Here is a 16296-nt window from a genome sequence, read left to right as displayed (position 1 = left end):
GAACATAGATCAGACTCTTGGTATTTCTTTGTTTCTTGCTTTAAAATGTAAACCACTGAGTCTGAGTATTCTGTATATTGTAAGTGGCCACATACACTGCACAGACCCATCTCAATCCTGCACACCCTCTCGTAGGTCATACTGCCTTACTCTGCTCACCTGGTAAAGAATCACTTGCGTCACACAAAAGGCTGCCTTGAGCACTGTCATCAGAAACAGAAAGCATTTTGTGGTTCTCCTGGGGCAGGCTACACTGCAGAGTCAGCTTTGCTTCTTGGGACACTGGCTCCATTTGAGCTCAGAATTTGGGTCACAGATTTGCTTTTGCAGAACTGCTGCTCTTTTCAGCAGAGGACACTGTAAGTATGTCTGCACCAATCTTCCCCTTGCGTACACACATACACAGAAACAAATGTTAAGAGGTCCGTAGCACTACGGTTAATATAGGTGAGGATTCTGGAGCAACAAAGGATTTTAAATATAGTTCTTTGCTCCCAATGAGAGAAAAGCTTGCACCAAAGTGCACTAAGAAGCAAGAGATGTTGCAAGTGTATGCTAAAGATCCAATGCTGCTTCTGAATGCAATTCTTTAACTAGGACATAGTATCTTAGAATAAGACATGAGGAACAGACATTGTAATTCCTACTTTTCTTGCTTTTGCTCAATAGTATTTCACTTTTTTTTTCATAATAGCTCACAATATTAATATTTCAATAGTTTTTAATGTGTATTTCTTACTGTTTTCTCTACCATTGTGTTCTCTCAAGTCCTTACTCTTGGACTTACTCAAGCCATCTACTGTTATGTACAAACACATGTAATAGGAATACAGTAACAACAAGGGGATGAGTGAAAAGCAAACAGCAAGGAACACAGGCAGGAAAGCATGATGACAGCATCAGAAAAACAGACGAGACAAAATGTGCTGAGCCTTCTGTTACACAGCTGCGAGCATTACAATGTCATTGTGAGCACAATACGAATACAGAACAATGCTGAAACAGGTCACAGATATATACTGAAATTTCATGAACTCTAACTGCAAAGGAAGCCTTGAAGAAGCAAACACTGATTATCTGAAATAATTTCTTAACACCTGTTCCAGTTCTCCCATTTTTTAATCATCCAGGAAACATGAACACTGCATAGCTTTCTCTCTCCCTATTGTTATTATGATTATATATTTTGTTCTAGCTTTGGGAATTCTCCTCTCCTCTCAGGATTTCAGTAAAAGAATGTTGCATTTTCACTCCTTCCCAGGCTTCTTTGGACATTCACACTTTCAGCAATAATGAAGAATTTTCATGTAGGTTTCCTGCAGTTCCACTACATTTAAACTATTTTTTCATACCTAGTATAAGGATTTTATGAGCAAAATGAACTGCCTCAGCTCTGTACAGCAGCTGAGTATTTCTTCCAACAATGACTATCTGTAGCTGTGAAGGTCTTTACACTGCAAGTAATGGAAAAAGATAGCTTGTAAAGCATATATCCACCTCAGCAAGTAGGCTGCCATTTTATAACTATATTTTCTGTAGGAAATACTACGCATAAGCAAATTAGCCTTTTACTTCTGGCATCAAAAGGCAAACTCATCATGGTAACAGCATCTGAAAGCCATTGGTACTGTTGGTAGTATTGCTGCATTAGAAAAAAATGCTGTGTTCACACATCAGTTGTATCATCTCTTTGCATGCTGCACTGGTATCAGAGAAAACAGCAAATCCCCAGACAGAAATCCCCGGACAGGCCTTGCCTGTGAATAGAGTGAAAATCTGCATCAGTCACATATTGGCCAGCAAACACAGTCCCTTCAGTGCTAGCACTGGGGTTTCAGCAGTCTGAAGAGCTTTGCAAGATGTAATAAATCATCGCTGACATCCTGCTGATGGCCGTTGTAGTCCTGTGATGCAGAGGATCAAACCACTGGTAACTCCCTGGCTCTGCTGAAATCACAACATGTTAGTCCACTTCAATGAAGAGACATGCAAGATCTTCCCTTCCTGCAACTCATGCACTCAGCAAACGCTTTCCACTCAGCAGCATCAGGAGATCAACAGATAAATCCCATACCATGGTGTGTGGGAGGTGGTGCCTCCCCAAAGTCAGAATTAGCATTCCCCTTTAGAAGATTATAGCTTAAAGAAATGAGCACTCCGTATATCTGTGCGTTCTATGACAGAGAGAAAGAAGTCTGTGGACGTGTACCATACGCATTAGAGAAAGAGTAGCTTTCACCCTCTCAGTGCATGTGCAGCATCCCCAGTGCTGAGTGGCGAGGTTGCTCTGCAGCCAGCGAAGAACACCTCGGCACAGCTCCATGTGCGAGCGCACTGCTTTGCAGCAATCAGTCTTTACTCCAAGTTCCTCTCTTTCTATCATTTTCTTTCTTTCTCTCTTTTAAAACTGAAGGGTAGGAGGCTTACAGTTTTTTCCATTACGGCTTTTTTTTTTTTTTTTTTTTTTTTTTTGCTTTTTTTTTTTTTTTCCCATTTCATTTTGATATATATATACTGAATAAATAAACATCTATAGCTTTGTTTCTCAAGAATCAGCACTTTCCACTAGATGGAGACAGGACACTGGATCACTTTGTCCTCCAGGAGGACGCTGACAATCAGGAACACGAAATAAAGCCCAAACATGAGAAAGCCCAGGAACTTGTTCATCCTCCACTTGCAGAAAGCGATGGAGAGGATGACAAACAGCAGCATGATGAAGAGGAGGACGATCGCACAGAACAGACCATTGCTGCTGACAGTCACCGGAGAAAAGTTGTTAATCACAGCATACAGGAGCCATGGGAGAGGAAGGCTGTAAAAAGGAAAAAAAAAATAATATGAAAAAAAATAGAGAAATTGGAAAAACAGCAGAGATCTAGAAAAGGGAAAGTTTCTGGAGGTACTTCAAAATTCAACCAGAAGCTTCATAAAATGAGGCATGAAATTTTCTAATGTGTGCATATATCTGATTTAACAACATGCTTGTGGTAGCACGGGATTCAGGCTCTCCACTCTCCTTCCACTATGACACTGGTGGATGGTATTTCCCCTAGCTGACAGAAATCATTGAACATGTGCCTGTGAGTAGGGAGACTCTTTTGTTTGCTTAGGACTTCGCACCATCTACACAAGAACGTACTTCCAGTGCCTTTTCAAGAGCCCACCAGCAAAAGGGTGACTCACCTGATGTGTCCTTCCCATAAAGAACCAGCACTCCACAAAGCATTACCCAAAAAATTCATCCCTTCAAAGTCATGAAGTCATTTACTATAAAACCTGCACAAAAATGTGAACTTCTACTGAACCTTAGCTTAATTTCTATTTCTGTGTTTACTGTCATTACATTTCTCATCTTTGATGCCACAGAATGAGGCAACATCCCTCAGGAAGATGTCAAGCTGAAATAAATATTTAAGCCCCCGATCAGAGCTTAGCAGGCTTAGGATGCATGAAGAGAGCTGTCAGAAGCTCACAACATTCAAGCTTTGAATAAGCAGCTCAAGAGATAATAATTCACTACAGCCTCAATGCTAACTAAACCAAACTGCAGCTACACTGTGCCATTTCATTTGTTCAGGGGCTAAGTCTACCAGACTGTGCTAGAGGACAACAACATTTCTGCTGCTAGGGAGACGAAAATATATATCACAGAAATAAAGTACCGCCAAAGAGAAAAGTTCTGCCATGCACCCTACACACTCTAGATTGAAAGACTCCGTAATGCATAAGGTTTTCAAAAGTCTTGCAGGTCTGTTGCTAAAATATTCAAACCCTTCCTAAAAATTTCAAACCCCTCCTGCTTCTGGATTAAGAGAAAAAAAAGATGGCCCATTTTTTTATGCAGCGTCCAAAGGTACTGCATTAGCTAAGAAATAGAGTAAAAAAGCTGTTTCCTTAAACTTTGGGATCTCATTTAGTACCAGCGCAGCTGCTGGTACATTTTTAGCAGCTCACACTTGTACTGTTCTTCTGACTGGACTCTAATTACAAAGAGGCCTGCTCTTGTGCAAAAAACAGCCAAAGGTAGAAAAACAGAGCATGGACATGATTCTCAATGCCTCTACCTATGCTGAAGATGGGAAGGAATAAAGACAGTTCTGTTTTTACATCTCATGCACAATTTTGAAATACTGAGGCACAAATTATAACATGGGATAGACCAGGACTAGCTTGATTTCAGTGGATCAAACAGGACCTTGAATCCCAACTGCATGCCTTACATCCCTTCCCTAGGGCTTCTGTGAAACAGCAAACAGAGCATTTCCACAGAATTCTACATTGCTTCACATTGTTAGACCTATACAAAAACACCTGTGCGTTAAAGAGAAATTTTGCAATTGCTTATAACTTGGAATTTGTCAGATATATTAAAAAAATCACAAAAATAAAATAACAATAAAAAATAAAGAACAACAGCTCATGAAAGCTACACAAGACACTGATGTCTACTTGTTTTTAACAATGCACTGAATACTGTAAAGGCAATGAATTATTTGTTGATCAGTGGTTATAAAGAAAGCCCTAGTAAAGTTCAATGCATAATAGCTCAAGAGAATGACCTGACAAAAGCATAAACATATTCAAAAATTTCTTCTTGGAACAAAGCCTTTGAATTACTTCAAGTGCAATTTACCTGCCTAGGAGGTTCTGCAATGAATAAAAGAGTAAATCAGGCAACAAGTCTGTAGCAAGCCCATCATTCAAATGTCTATAGACTTCTGAACACATAAAATTGTAACATCCATTGCTTATTGTCATCACTTTCTTTTTCAAACTTTTTCAAATCAAAAGCAGAAAACTGTTGTTCGCAACGCCTTCACAAATCTAAGGCAACAATGCTAAGAACAAAAAAGTTTTTAAAACACAGCTTTCTTGCTATAGGACTTACCCCACTGTGATGTCAAAGATGTTGCTTCCAACAGAACTGGATACAGCCATGTCCCCCAGACCTTTGCGTGCTACAATAACACTGGTAATAAGGTCAGGAATGGATGTGCCAGCAGCTAAAATAGTCAAGCCCATGATTTCTTCACTAATACCAATGGTTTCTCCAACCTAAAAAGGTTTGAGCAAAAACAGAAAAAAAAACACACATAAGTTGCAGTCCTGTGGTGGAGACATGTTTTCTGCTATAAAGCTGCTTAGTAAGGAATATTATCCTGGAGTTTCCTGATTGTCTTGGAGAATACAATCAGGATTGGAGAATTACTGTTTTCACAGAAAATCAGTAGGCATTGACAAGTAGCTGCTGATGTTACCAGAGTGATCAAATCCTGTGGTCAGGACAATCACAGCTCTCTCAACTATTTTCCATTTACTGAGTACTGTTTTACTTCATCCACTGTTGCAGCTCCTGAACAGAGGATTTCTCAGCATGAGAGACACAATGGACTCTGATTCTGAATGGTTTCTCAGAGCGCAGAACACAATGCAGAACCTGTATTTTGCACAAGCATCACCCTCTTACCTGATGTGCCCACCAGACCATCAAGTAAGAAAAAAATGCAATCCAACTGATTGAACCAAAAAACGTGATAGGAAAAAATTTTCTTGACCTCTGCAAAAGAAACAAAGACAAACAGTGAACACCTATGTTGAAGGCTGTTTTGCTGAATTCTTATTTATTCTCTAAGTGACCTCTTACTTCTTCTGATCACCTGTTCTATCTTTTCTGATCAGCATCATATCATCAAGATGAAAGTTAAGAGTGTTAAGAAACGATTTTCCTCACTGCTGTGTGTTTACCCGTGCCTCATTCTTGTACTGGCTTCTGCTATAAAGTAGTCTATGACAAGATTCATCTCTGAACAACAGCTTTCATAACAAATGGCAGGTCTTCTGTTGTCTATTTCTATCATGTGCTGTTACACTACAACTTGCCAGTGTTGAGCTGAATGGAGATTTAGAATCTAAATTTATTAGTAACTTCACGCCTATTGGGAAAGAATGTTTTCAAGCGTACAAGTACGCATACATTTCATTCACATATTAACAGCTTTCTGCAACATCACTCGCAGTCACTGTAACAAATGTTATCATATGGTAGTTAGAAAAACACATATCCAAAATTTATTGGGATATTAACACTTCTTGGGAAAACAGCCCATTTTTTCAATTAGAACAGAAAATACATTAAGAATACATTTGCAGCGCTTAGCTTTGTGGAGAAGTTTGTTGTAAAACATTATAAAACGCTCCCCCTGAGGTCCCTCATTGAATTCCAAGATCTGTATCACACCAGAGAAACCTTATTTTCATTTTCTGTGTTTCCTTTGCTAATATCAAGCCTTGAATAAATAGTATAATTGCAGCCAACTAATAGGCTATATTCAGATTAATGATTTATTTAGGTTTTTGTTCTTTCCAGTCTTTTGCATCATTCATTTCCCACTGGCTTGCTAGATTCATGTAATGAAAAGTGATAACTACTATAAGAAGTAAACGTGACTGTAGTTAAGCATATCATCGTATAAATCAAATTACTGTTTAAAATGAAATCTACACCGTGAATAAATGCTACCAATCTTGAAAGAAACCAACTCTTTATGGACATTCACCAGCTGAAGAAAGATCTTTACTGCAGAAGACCTCTGACGTGCTGTTAGCAGAGTGCTACAGATTTACATCAATAACTAGGGACTGCCAGACAAGGCCAATTATACCAACCTGACCACCTGTATAAGCTGCTTTTAGACCTATGCAACCTCCTCCCATTTTGCTCTCATTCCACTTCCTGCTGTGCATATGGGCCTTTATGGAAGCGCACCTTGCCTGCAGCTCTCTGCACTGCGAGATGTTCCCCTGTAGCACCACCAGGCCCTGATGCGCCCTATGGGCTCTTCCTGGCTGTTCTGGGAACAGACAGGGCTGAAAAATTCTCCATCAACACAACTTCTGCAGGGAAAATGTGCTGTGAATCTCTGGCAGCTCAACTCTCTCAAACTGTGACAAAGCAAGGGATGCAATACACACCCACTGACAAAGGACAAGTAAGACATCTAGATCAGCTTTACAGCAGGTGCTCTTATGGGCTGTACTGTAGAGAACACTTCCTCACTCTCTGTAGTACTTCTCATAAAGCTAAGTGTCCTCCTTAAAAGTGGGCTGCAAACACTGATTGGCACATCCAAAACAATCCTGTAATTGAATATTCACAGCAACATTAATGATGAAAATTTAACAATGCTTCCCAGAAACATGCAGAAATACATAAACAAGAAACTGAACTTCAGCTAGAGTAAGAAAATCATTCCAGCAAACTGTTCTAAACTGTTTAAATACAGGGATAAATAACCACAACAGCACCTGAAAACTTATTTTTAATACATATTTCCCTATTGTCACAAGCACCTTTTCTAATCCAAATAGCTTTGGTTGACCTGCTTCTTAACTCTTTATGGAGCAAACAGAGTGACTTTTTTGAAACAGAATTCTGAACTTCTATTAATTTAGAAAATCTGGAAATGAACTAAATTCCAATGTTTAAACTGACTCAGAAATCATATGCCCTTTTGATTCTAAAAATCAAATTTTTAAATGCACTGGGAGACTAAGAACCTTGGTCTGAGAAGGAGCACATATTTAAAGGAAAAAGAGGATGGCTGAAAAGCAGCAATCTGACACTAGAAAAAGAAGAATCAAGTCCAGAAGGGATAAATAAATCTAAACAGCATTTTCATTTTTTAAATTTAAAGGCTAGTAGATCTTTTTTCAGCACTGCTAGCAGTTAAGTCTTTCAACTTGCAACATTTTTTTATCTTCCATGTAAAAATGGGAATTTTTTTGCAGTATATGTGGTGAATGAGTAGGCAACCTTCTTGCAGCTGGTCACAAAATCTAGACAAGAGAACATCATAGCAGGGGAAATTCAGTGATCAATATACAGCACTCCAGAAATAAGCACACACACTGGCTTATGCAAATCCAATACAGCAATAGCTGTACTGGCCGGTAATAGCTACTGGCCTAATGAGAGTATGAGATTATATATACCAAGCTCTTGCAAAATAACTGGGCATTGCAAGAATCACATGTCTGCATAACGTGGAAAACTGGTTGCCTAAAGATTATCAGCCACTAACTTTGCAGCCTGTGTATTCCCAGTCTCAATCTTCCCCCAGTAAAATTAACTGATGGGCAGATGTTCAAGATTATGAGCATTTTGATAGACTTAGCAGTTTCATTACCTACTTTAAGAAGATGGATGTTTGAACTCAAAAGGGACAAAATTTGAAACCTGTGCATCCTTTAAGTAATGAAAACAAGGATGGATGCCATAAATGCTACTACATGATTTGCATACAGAGGAAGTTTTTAAAAAGAAGAAATAAGAGTGCAACCTTCCTTTTTTTTTTTTTTTTTTTTTTTAAATGATAGATTTTTCTTCCAGAGTAAAGTAACAACCAAGCTTGTTTTGTAACTACTGACAGTGTTCTTTTGAGATATATCTCTTTGTAGCTCCCTACCTCTTTACAGTATACAGGGCTGCTAATTCCAAGTATTTTCCTAAAAGAATTAGTCAGAGAAAACAGAGAGGAACACTATTATCCACTTTTTTCTGGTAGCATTGTGATGGTTGCCTTACAAAGAGAGAGAATCCTGTTTATTACCAATTGGTTTTGTTGTGGTCATGGTAACAGACAAAGGAGAAGAGCCATGGTTGATTCAGTTTATATGCTATTTTCTTTTAACAAAAGAGAAAGAACTTCATAGCTTTGCTGTAAATTGGTTGGTTTGGTACTTTTCCTGTCTATTAGTAACCTAAAGGACATTTTTCTTGTTATACTTCTGTATTGAATTCATGTTAGTCTCTGAAAAACAGGTCCTGAGAACAAGTGGAATGATGAAAGAATGATAAAAAGTGAAGATTCTTCATCTAAGAGTTTGATCCTAAAAGACAGTGAGTCCTTAGTAATTTGCAAAGTATCTGTCTTCATTTTAGACTACATTATTACTGATATCTTTACTTTAACCTGAATGAACTATGTGTTTACCTCACGCATAAATTTATCCATATTCAAGCTTTGATTTTCCTTCCATACTTGACAGTGCTTAAATCTGATTACTCAGAACCTGTTCCTGTAACTGGATCTGTAAAGGAACATCTTGTCCTTGTCCCTTTGGTAACAGTACATCTCTGTGTGGCAACGAGAGTTCATGTAAATTCTTGGCTGGTGATGGGAATTTGCAGAGATGAACCATATGGGTCAAGTGACAAGAGAACTGGACTACTGATAGCCTGTAACAGAATCATAGAATCACAGAATGGCTTGGGTTGGAAGGGACCTCAAGGATCCCACAGGCAGGGCCATTCTAACCTCCAGATCTGGCACTAGATAAGGTTGCTCAGGGTCCCATCGAACCTGGCCTTGAACATCTCCAGGGACGGAGCACCCGCTCACAGAATCACAGAATCACAGAATGGCCAGGGTTGGAAGGGACCTCGAGGATCATGAATCTCCAACCCCTCTGCCACATGGGGGGCAGACTGCTGGGCAGATTGTTCCAGCACCTCACCACTCACTCTGTGAAGAACTTTCCTCCTGGCAGTCCCCCTGAAAGTTGATTTCCCTCCCATTTATAATCCTCTTTTAAATACTGAAAGGCTGCAATAAGGTTTCCTCATATCCTTCTCCAGGCTGAACAAGCCAAACTCCCTCATCTTGTTTTCATAAAGGAGGTGCTTCCAGACCTCTGATCATCTTCATGGCTCTCCTCTGGACCCTCTCCAACATCTCCACATCTTTCTTGTATTGGGAGCCCCAGATCTGGACACAGATCTGTGGGTCCAGATGGGGCCTCATGAGGGCAGAGCAGAGAGGGACAATCACCTCCCTGCCCCTGCTGGACACCCCACTTCTGATACAGCCCAGGATACCATTGGTTTTCTGAACTGCAAGAGCACACTGCTGGCTCATGAAGGGGTAGCTAACTCAGTATGAATATAACAGATGAGATGCTGTTCAATATCCACCACTGGACCAGTGGGTCACCTTGGTCACGTCATCATCCTTTCAATGTTTTGATAGCCCTAACTGTACAGGCACTACACATACATTTAAGCAGGTCAGTTGAGGAGTTAGTTGAACTATTACATAATCCACTCTAGGTATATATATAAATCTGCACATCTGCATGACAGAGCATAACAGGGCAGTGAGGATTTTGCAGACTTCATAACAGGAGTTCTTGGTAAATGAAACAATTTTTCTACAGATTCTGGATCTTAAGGAGAGAAGTACAGCTTGATCTCATACTAGTAAATGCAATCAACCCTTCTTCACCAAGTGGAGATAAAATATATCTTAACAAAGAAACTCTACGAGGAAAGAACTCACTTTTGAAAAGTGGACACCCACAGAGGATGTGCAAGGCTTCATATGGTCTCTCAAAGCAGTGTTTAGCAGACTAGTGCTCATTTTGTACAACCACATGCTAATTTGAGCATTCTGATGTAGAATTTGGATTTCTGACTAAAATAACCACACTTGCAAATTGAGCCCATGACAGTAGACCTACCTACAAAATCTATTTAAATATTGTTTTAGTGTTTTAACTTTGCCCCACAGGTTTCATGAAAACTTGTTTTCTGATGCACATGCTGAGCTGTGAAATTGTGTTTCCTTTTTGTTAGGAAGGGAGGAGAGGGGATGGCACACAGGCATCTGTGAGAATATTTTAGAGACAAACACTCTAATGAAGCATCCTTGTAAAGTTAGACAGCTGGGCACAGAGAGTTTATGCAACCATCTGGTTAATTCTTTGACAGTAATGTTCAAAGAATGCAGCTTTTTACTGAAGTAGCCTGCTATCTCTTTTGCTATTGCAACACGTAATTACAATCCACATTTGTCTTGCTTCTGTATAGAAGCCTGCACTTTTCATTGAATTAATTTTTAAAATGTTGTTGCTCATTGACATAGCTGGCATATAAACTGTACTTAATTTTTATGTTACAGGAGGTTATTTTAGTTGCGGAATGTCTGCTCTGCTGTGAGCAGTACGAGTGTAAATACTCACACATTACACACAAGTTGCACAAAAGTTCAGAAGATATTTGCTTTCCAAAACTATTGTTGTAACAACCATCCTGATTTGTACTGTATAGAATAATAAATATGTCTACGTGTTCAAAGGGAAGAAACAAAATTCAAATAAAAGGTGGACATAAGGAAAGAAAGAAACAATCTAGAAATTCATGTAGTATGTTTTTCTGTGTTACCAAACAAAAATACTTTGCCAGAGTTATTTGAAAACTTGAAGAAAATGGAAAATGTCGCTTTGTATCCTTTGAGAAACCTTTATCTAAAAACAAATCAGACGTCCTCTTTTAGCTTTTTTTCTTGTACTGAATTGAAGTATTCGAGTGTGTGGGATGGGAAATATGATAAGGAAGAAAAAAGAATTCAGGGTGTTGATTTATAACCTTTTATGCTGTGTATCGTTCTCTTGCAGCGCTTTCAAATCTATTTTTGATCCAGAAAGGAAGGGAGATTAAATCACTACAAAAAGACTTTTCCATCTATTTTTTTTCCTTTTCTTCTACTTGCTATGAGTCTTGGTATTATATGGATAGGAGAATGTAAGAGTGGTAACACTTGTCAACTCGTAATTTTAAGTCTATTTCTATTAGGAAGCAGTCTCACATGACTTTAAGTCAGGTTGGGGATAAAACTAGTAAGTGTTTTAAACATGGAAAGACTTTGGATCTTGTTCTAGATCGAAAATTAAAAGATGAGTAGAACACAGAGGTCTAGCATACATTTAGGAGAAATGCATATTTTGATATGAGAACTACAGAACTAAAATCTTTCCAGTCTCACTCTTTAGGACACTGAAGATAGACAGAATTCCTCAGTACTGATGTAATCTTCAGCAGAGATCTAGAAATGCAAATGTGAAGGCCCTGACGAAATTTTCAGAGCTTTCATTCTTTTTCATAAAATATCAATGATAAGAATAGCAATTTTTATGGAGCTATTACCAACCAGTTGCCCATAAGCACTAATACGTAGATCTGAAGATTAATGATGTTGCCTCCTCAAAGAAATGTATAATAAACCATCATTTTTATTAAAAACAAACAAACAAACAAACAAACAAACAAACAAAAAAGTCCTCACTTTCTTTCTGGAGTCCAGTTTCTTTCTGGAGACATTCACGCATTCAGCTTGAGAACCCCCAGCTATGCAGTACGCCCCAACTTGTAACAGCAGGTACTCACAGGATTTCTGACATCCGGGAGGGAAACCCACAGAGGGAAAACAATAGGCAGTACAAGAAGGTAGGTGAGCTGCTTGCGTGGGGTGTCAGGCCAGGCCAGGCTGAGCGGCTGGTCCTCGTCCTCTTCATTCTGTACAAAAAAATGCAGGGCGCAGAATATGTAAATAGCTAAATGAGGCTAAGGACTGCTTAAAGAGAGTCCATAGGATTGCACAGTATTTCAGTAAGAACCCATGGGAGCTGAAAACATCAAATCAGCACTACTCTTAACAACATCAGGTAGGACATAGTAGTTTTAGCCAGACTATATGGTACCCTCCAGAATAGGCTGCCCAAGGATGTCAAATTGTGGCTCAGCTGAAAATGATGCTGGTCCCTTGGGATCCATGCAGTACTGTTGCACCTTCTCCCTGAAAGGGAATTTTACTCCTCCTGTGCCTCTGAAACACCTGTGTGATCCCACAGGATTCCCCTGGGATGTGGGCTTGTCTAACCAAGGATTAAAACTGGTTTGCACAGTCCCAAGCCTGGCCACATAGATTGATATATACATTAATATATGTGTAGTGGTATACAATCACAGATATACAAATAAATGCAAAGATATATGCATTATAAGCATGCAAATTAACTATATATATGTGCATATATATATATGCATATATACTGCTTTTCAAGCTCCTATGAGCTCTTTCCCTAGTGTGCCTCTGCCAACAAAATAGAGTCCTTTAGACTGCCACAGAAAGAAAGCAAAGAAAGAATGATTGAGCCTTTTGGGTTTATGAAGAAAAATAATCTTTCAGCTTTTATCACAGGTAGACAAAATCTCCAGAATTGCACATGGATCTGTATTATTCCACAGAACAAGGCAGGAGGAAAAAAAATGGCCTAAACAGTTCTTTCAGACAGGTGCGCAGGTCCTGCTTAGACTGTGGAAACATTTTCTAAGAGTGTTCCATGACAACTAAAGAAGTCCGAAAAAGAGTAGCTTGAGGAATGAGCAAGAAGTTAAGAGATGTGCACGCCTACAAGACTATAATCTTACTGGAGTCACAGAGCCATAATGGCTGGCTTCCATGGCTGGAGTGTTGTAAAGTATTCAACAACTAACTGCTGAATACTCTTCAGCTCCTCAATCGTTTTTTCATAGAGCAGTATGACTCTGTGACAGACCTGACACCAACAGACTGAGGTAAGCTCCTGTTTTTCTCTTGACACATCAACAGACTGCAGCTACTTTGTAGATTATGTACTGATATCAACAGAAGACTGTTTTGTTAACACCTACATTTTGTGAAACTTGATTTATGTGATTGTAAGACAACAGTAAAGTGACTAGGTCATAATTGCTATTGTCATCAAAAGATTAGAAAAAAACATGCAGACAAAATGTATGACAGTCCACATGGCACTAAAATGGCTCCTGAGCAGCTTAAGAGGCTAGCCTTTGCCTCCAGCTTTTAGCTTTTTACCAAAACCAGCAGATGACTTTTACCTCACAGCCATAACTCACTGAATTCCGACCTCTGGAGGACTCTGTTAGTGCAAGAGTTTATGGGTTTACTACTCCATAAATTAAGCCATTCTTTTTCCATCCTGGTACAAGCTGCTGAGATGGGAAAATCAAACTGAGCTAGATGCTCAGCATTAAATTTGATGACTGAAGTAAAATTTCGGCTTAAAAGGACCAACAAAGTGTTGCCTAGGTAACCTTTTCTGAGTGGCATGTATATAATGCAGTGAGCCGACTCAGCAGGAATAAAGCTCCATAACCAATTGCTTTGTAAAAGAGTACTGAATGACAAAATACTTTCTGCATCGTTGTATTTATAAATTAGCCGTGATTAACAAGTATATTTAATCATAACAGTATCTTTACATTAGTTGGAGTTTGCACACAAGTCTGCACAATGTTCATGCAATGGTACTTGAGCACTTGTCCCACACAACGCTAATACAAACGACAGTCACAAAGCAGCACAAAGAATTATGTCTGGAGGTCTGTCAGATGTGTCCTAGGAGACCTTGCTCCACCTGTTTAAGACCTTTCACTTCCAGGCTGTACTCTTCCATCTTCCCAACACAACTCAAAATCTAAGTCCAAATTCAAACTCAGAGTGGAGGAGGGCAAAAACATTTTCCCTGTTACTGTAACTGCAAGACACGTTACTGGTGTTAGAGACTGCATCTCCACTTCCTATTCCATAAAGCAGAGTCAACAATTCACAGATTCATAGAATCACAGAATTGATCAAGTTGGAAAAGACCTTAAAGATTATCAAGTCCAACCACAGCCTAACCATACTACCCTAACTCTAACAATCCTTTGCTAAATCACACAACCCTCCACTAAATTTGGTTTTCAAATGCTGACCTTCCAAGAATCAGTGGAATTATGTCAAACACAGGTGAAAATACAGCTTGTATGGACTTCAAAACAATGCTGAGCCATCCACTGAAGCTGAAGAAATGTAAGAGAAATAATTTTCACAGCTACAAAGCTGTGCAAATGTGGATGTCTCTGGACTATGCAGCAGTGATACAGAATGACTTAGAATGGATTTATGGTAGAGATTGCTTGCACTATCTGTGGATTCAGTCTATTGATAATATACATGAATATACTGAATAGGCATAGACACAGTTTGTAGGAACTAATACTGAAACCACATTTTTATCACTTTTAGATGATATGAGAAAAACTCAACACTTAGAATATTATGTACAATTCCCTTCTTCGATGGTAAGAAGACAAACATAATGATAATATGATATGTATGGTGGAATCCAGCTATCTACATAATGGATATGCTGTCATTTTGGATGCCTTCTAGCATTCCACTTTACCTCCAGATGCTCAGTCAGAAGCTTAGAATATTCTGCTAGTTTACAACGTACCTGACACTGCTTTGCAAGAATCTCTATTTCTCCTTATCCCTTATCCTTATCCCGAAGTTACGGATCCGGCTTGCCGACTTCCCTTACCTACAATGGTCCAACATGCCAGAGGCTGTTCACCTTGGAGACCTGCTGCGGATATGGATTCTCCAGGCCAGCTCAGGTGGTGTTAGCCATTTCTATGTAGGCAAATAAACCCTACCCTAAAACTCACTCCTTTGGTATTAATACTGCAGCTAAATAGGTTTAAAGATACTGCAGTGACTATATGGGAAAATTGCATTAGTTGACCTTATGAACTCTGAAATTATTCAACTGGGTAGACAAAGTTTGAAATGTAACTGCTGTCACAAAAAAACACAGATCATATTATAGTGAACTAAAACCTGAAGTACAATGAACAATCACAGTTCTCCCACTTTTCCAAGTTCATTCTGGTATCTGTAAGGATGGTCTGGAATATGCAAACAAACATGCAGTTTTACCCTTACATTTAAATATATGAATTTATTTGCATTACAAATCACAAGAATTCTAAGTGTTCTAGGTAGTCATTAAACATATTAATTCTTGCAGAAACAACTGGCAATAGTTTCAGTTTCTCTTCATCAGTATGATCACCTGAAACCCTTTCTCCAAGCTACACTTAATGGTTGATCTCTGGTAGACAGTATGTGCTGTGGAGGAAACAGAAGATAAAGTAATGCAACATTTCTGTTTTTTTGATGATATAGTAACAGCAACTGGACTAGGAGGACAGAAATCGCCAAGAGCCCATCGTGGTCAGCACCTTGCTTCTGGCAATAGCCAAACATGGGCACTCAAAGAAGAAGTACTGGATTGTGTGGTATATCTTCATCTGCCACAAATTAAAAGCCTAGCCAAAAACTGCATCTGATCTTCATTTACAATAGTTACTGGTGCGCTTCCATGAAATTCTCATTAGCTGTCATAATTCTTTCCAGCCTCTGTTTACTGTATCCTAGTTTTTTCCTGCTGAACTTGGGACTTCGTCACGTACACAATTCTGTGCTTAATATTATATGCATACTCATGCCTAGATGGGATGGATAGGGTACCCTAGTAAGACTTAATCAGTAATTACCAAATTAATTATCTAATGGGCAAACACTCCCCTTGCATATCCTACTATGTTTAGTGGAGCACATCTGT

General features: G+C 39.0%; 1 protein-coding gene across 2 annotated transcripts in view; it reads right to left on the bottom strand.

Annotated features, from left to right (window-relative positions):
* Nucleotides 1–2565: 2565 nt before the first annotated feature.
* SLC24A2 (solute carrier family 24 member 2) overlaps nucleotides 2566–16296 on the bottom strand; it is a gene marked incomplete at both ends in the record, with an annotated part of 102008 nt that continues 88277 nt past the window's right edge. For both annotated transcript variants that reach the window (XM_079548437.1, XM_079548438.1), the window contains 4 exons: nucleotides 2566–2815; nucleotides 4892–5058; nucleotides 5471–5560; nucleotides 12227–12355. In XM_079548437.1, coding sequence (XP_079404563.1) covers nucleotides 2566–2815; nucleotides 4892–5058; nucleotides 5471–5560; nucleotides 12227–12355 — 636 coding nt within the window. The remainder of the gene's footprint in view (nucleotides 2816–4891; nucleotides 5059–5470; nucleotides 5561–12226; nucleotides 12356–16296) is intronic.

The sequence above is a fragment of the Tetrao urogallus genome (genome assembly GCF_951394365.1).
Source record: "Tetrao urogallus genome assembly, chromosome: Z".
NCBI lineage: Eukaryota > Metazoa > Chordata > Aves > Galliformes > Phasianidae > Tetrao > Tetrao urogallus.
Note: the sequence above shows the minus strand (reverse complement) of the source record. Positions and strands in the feature narration are given on the sequence as shown.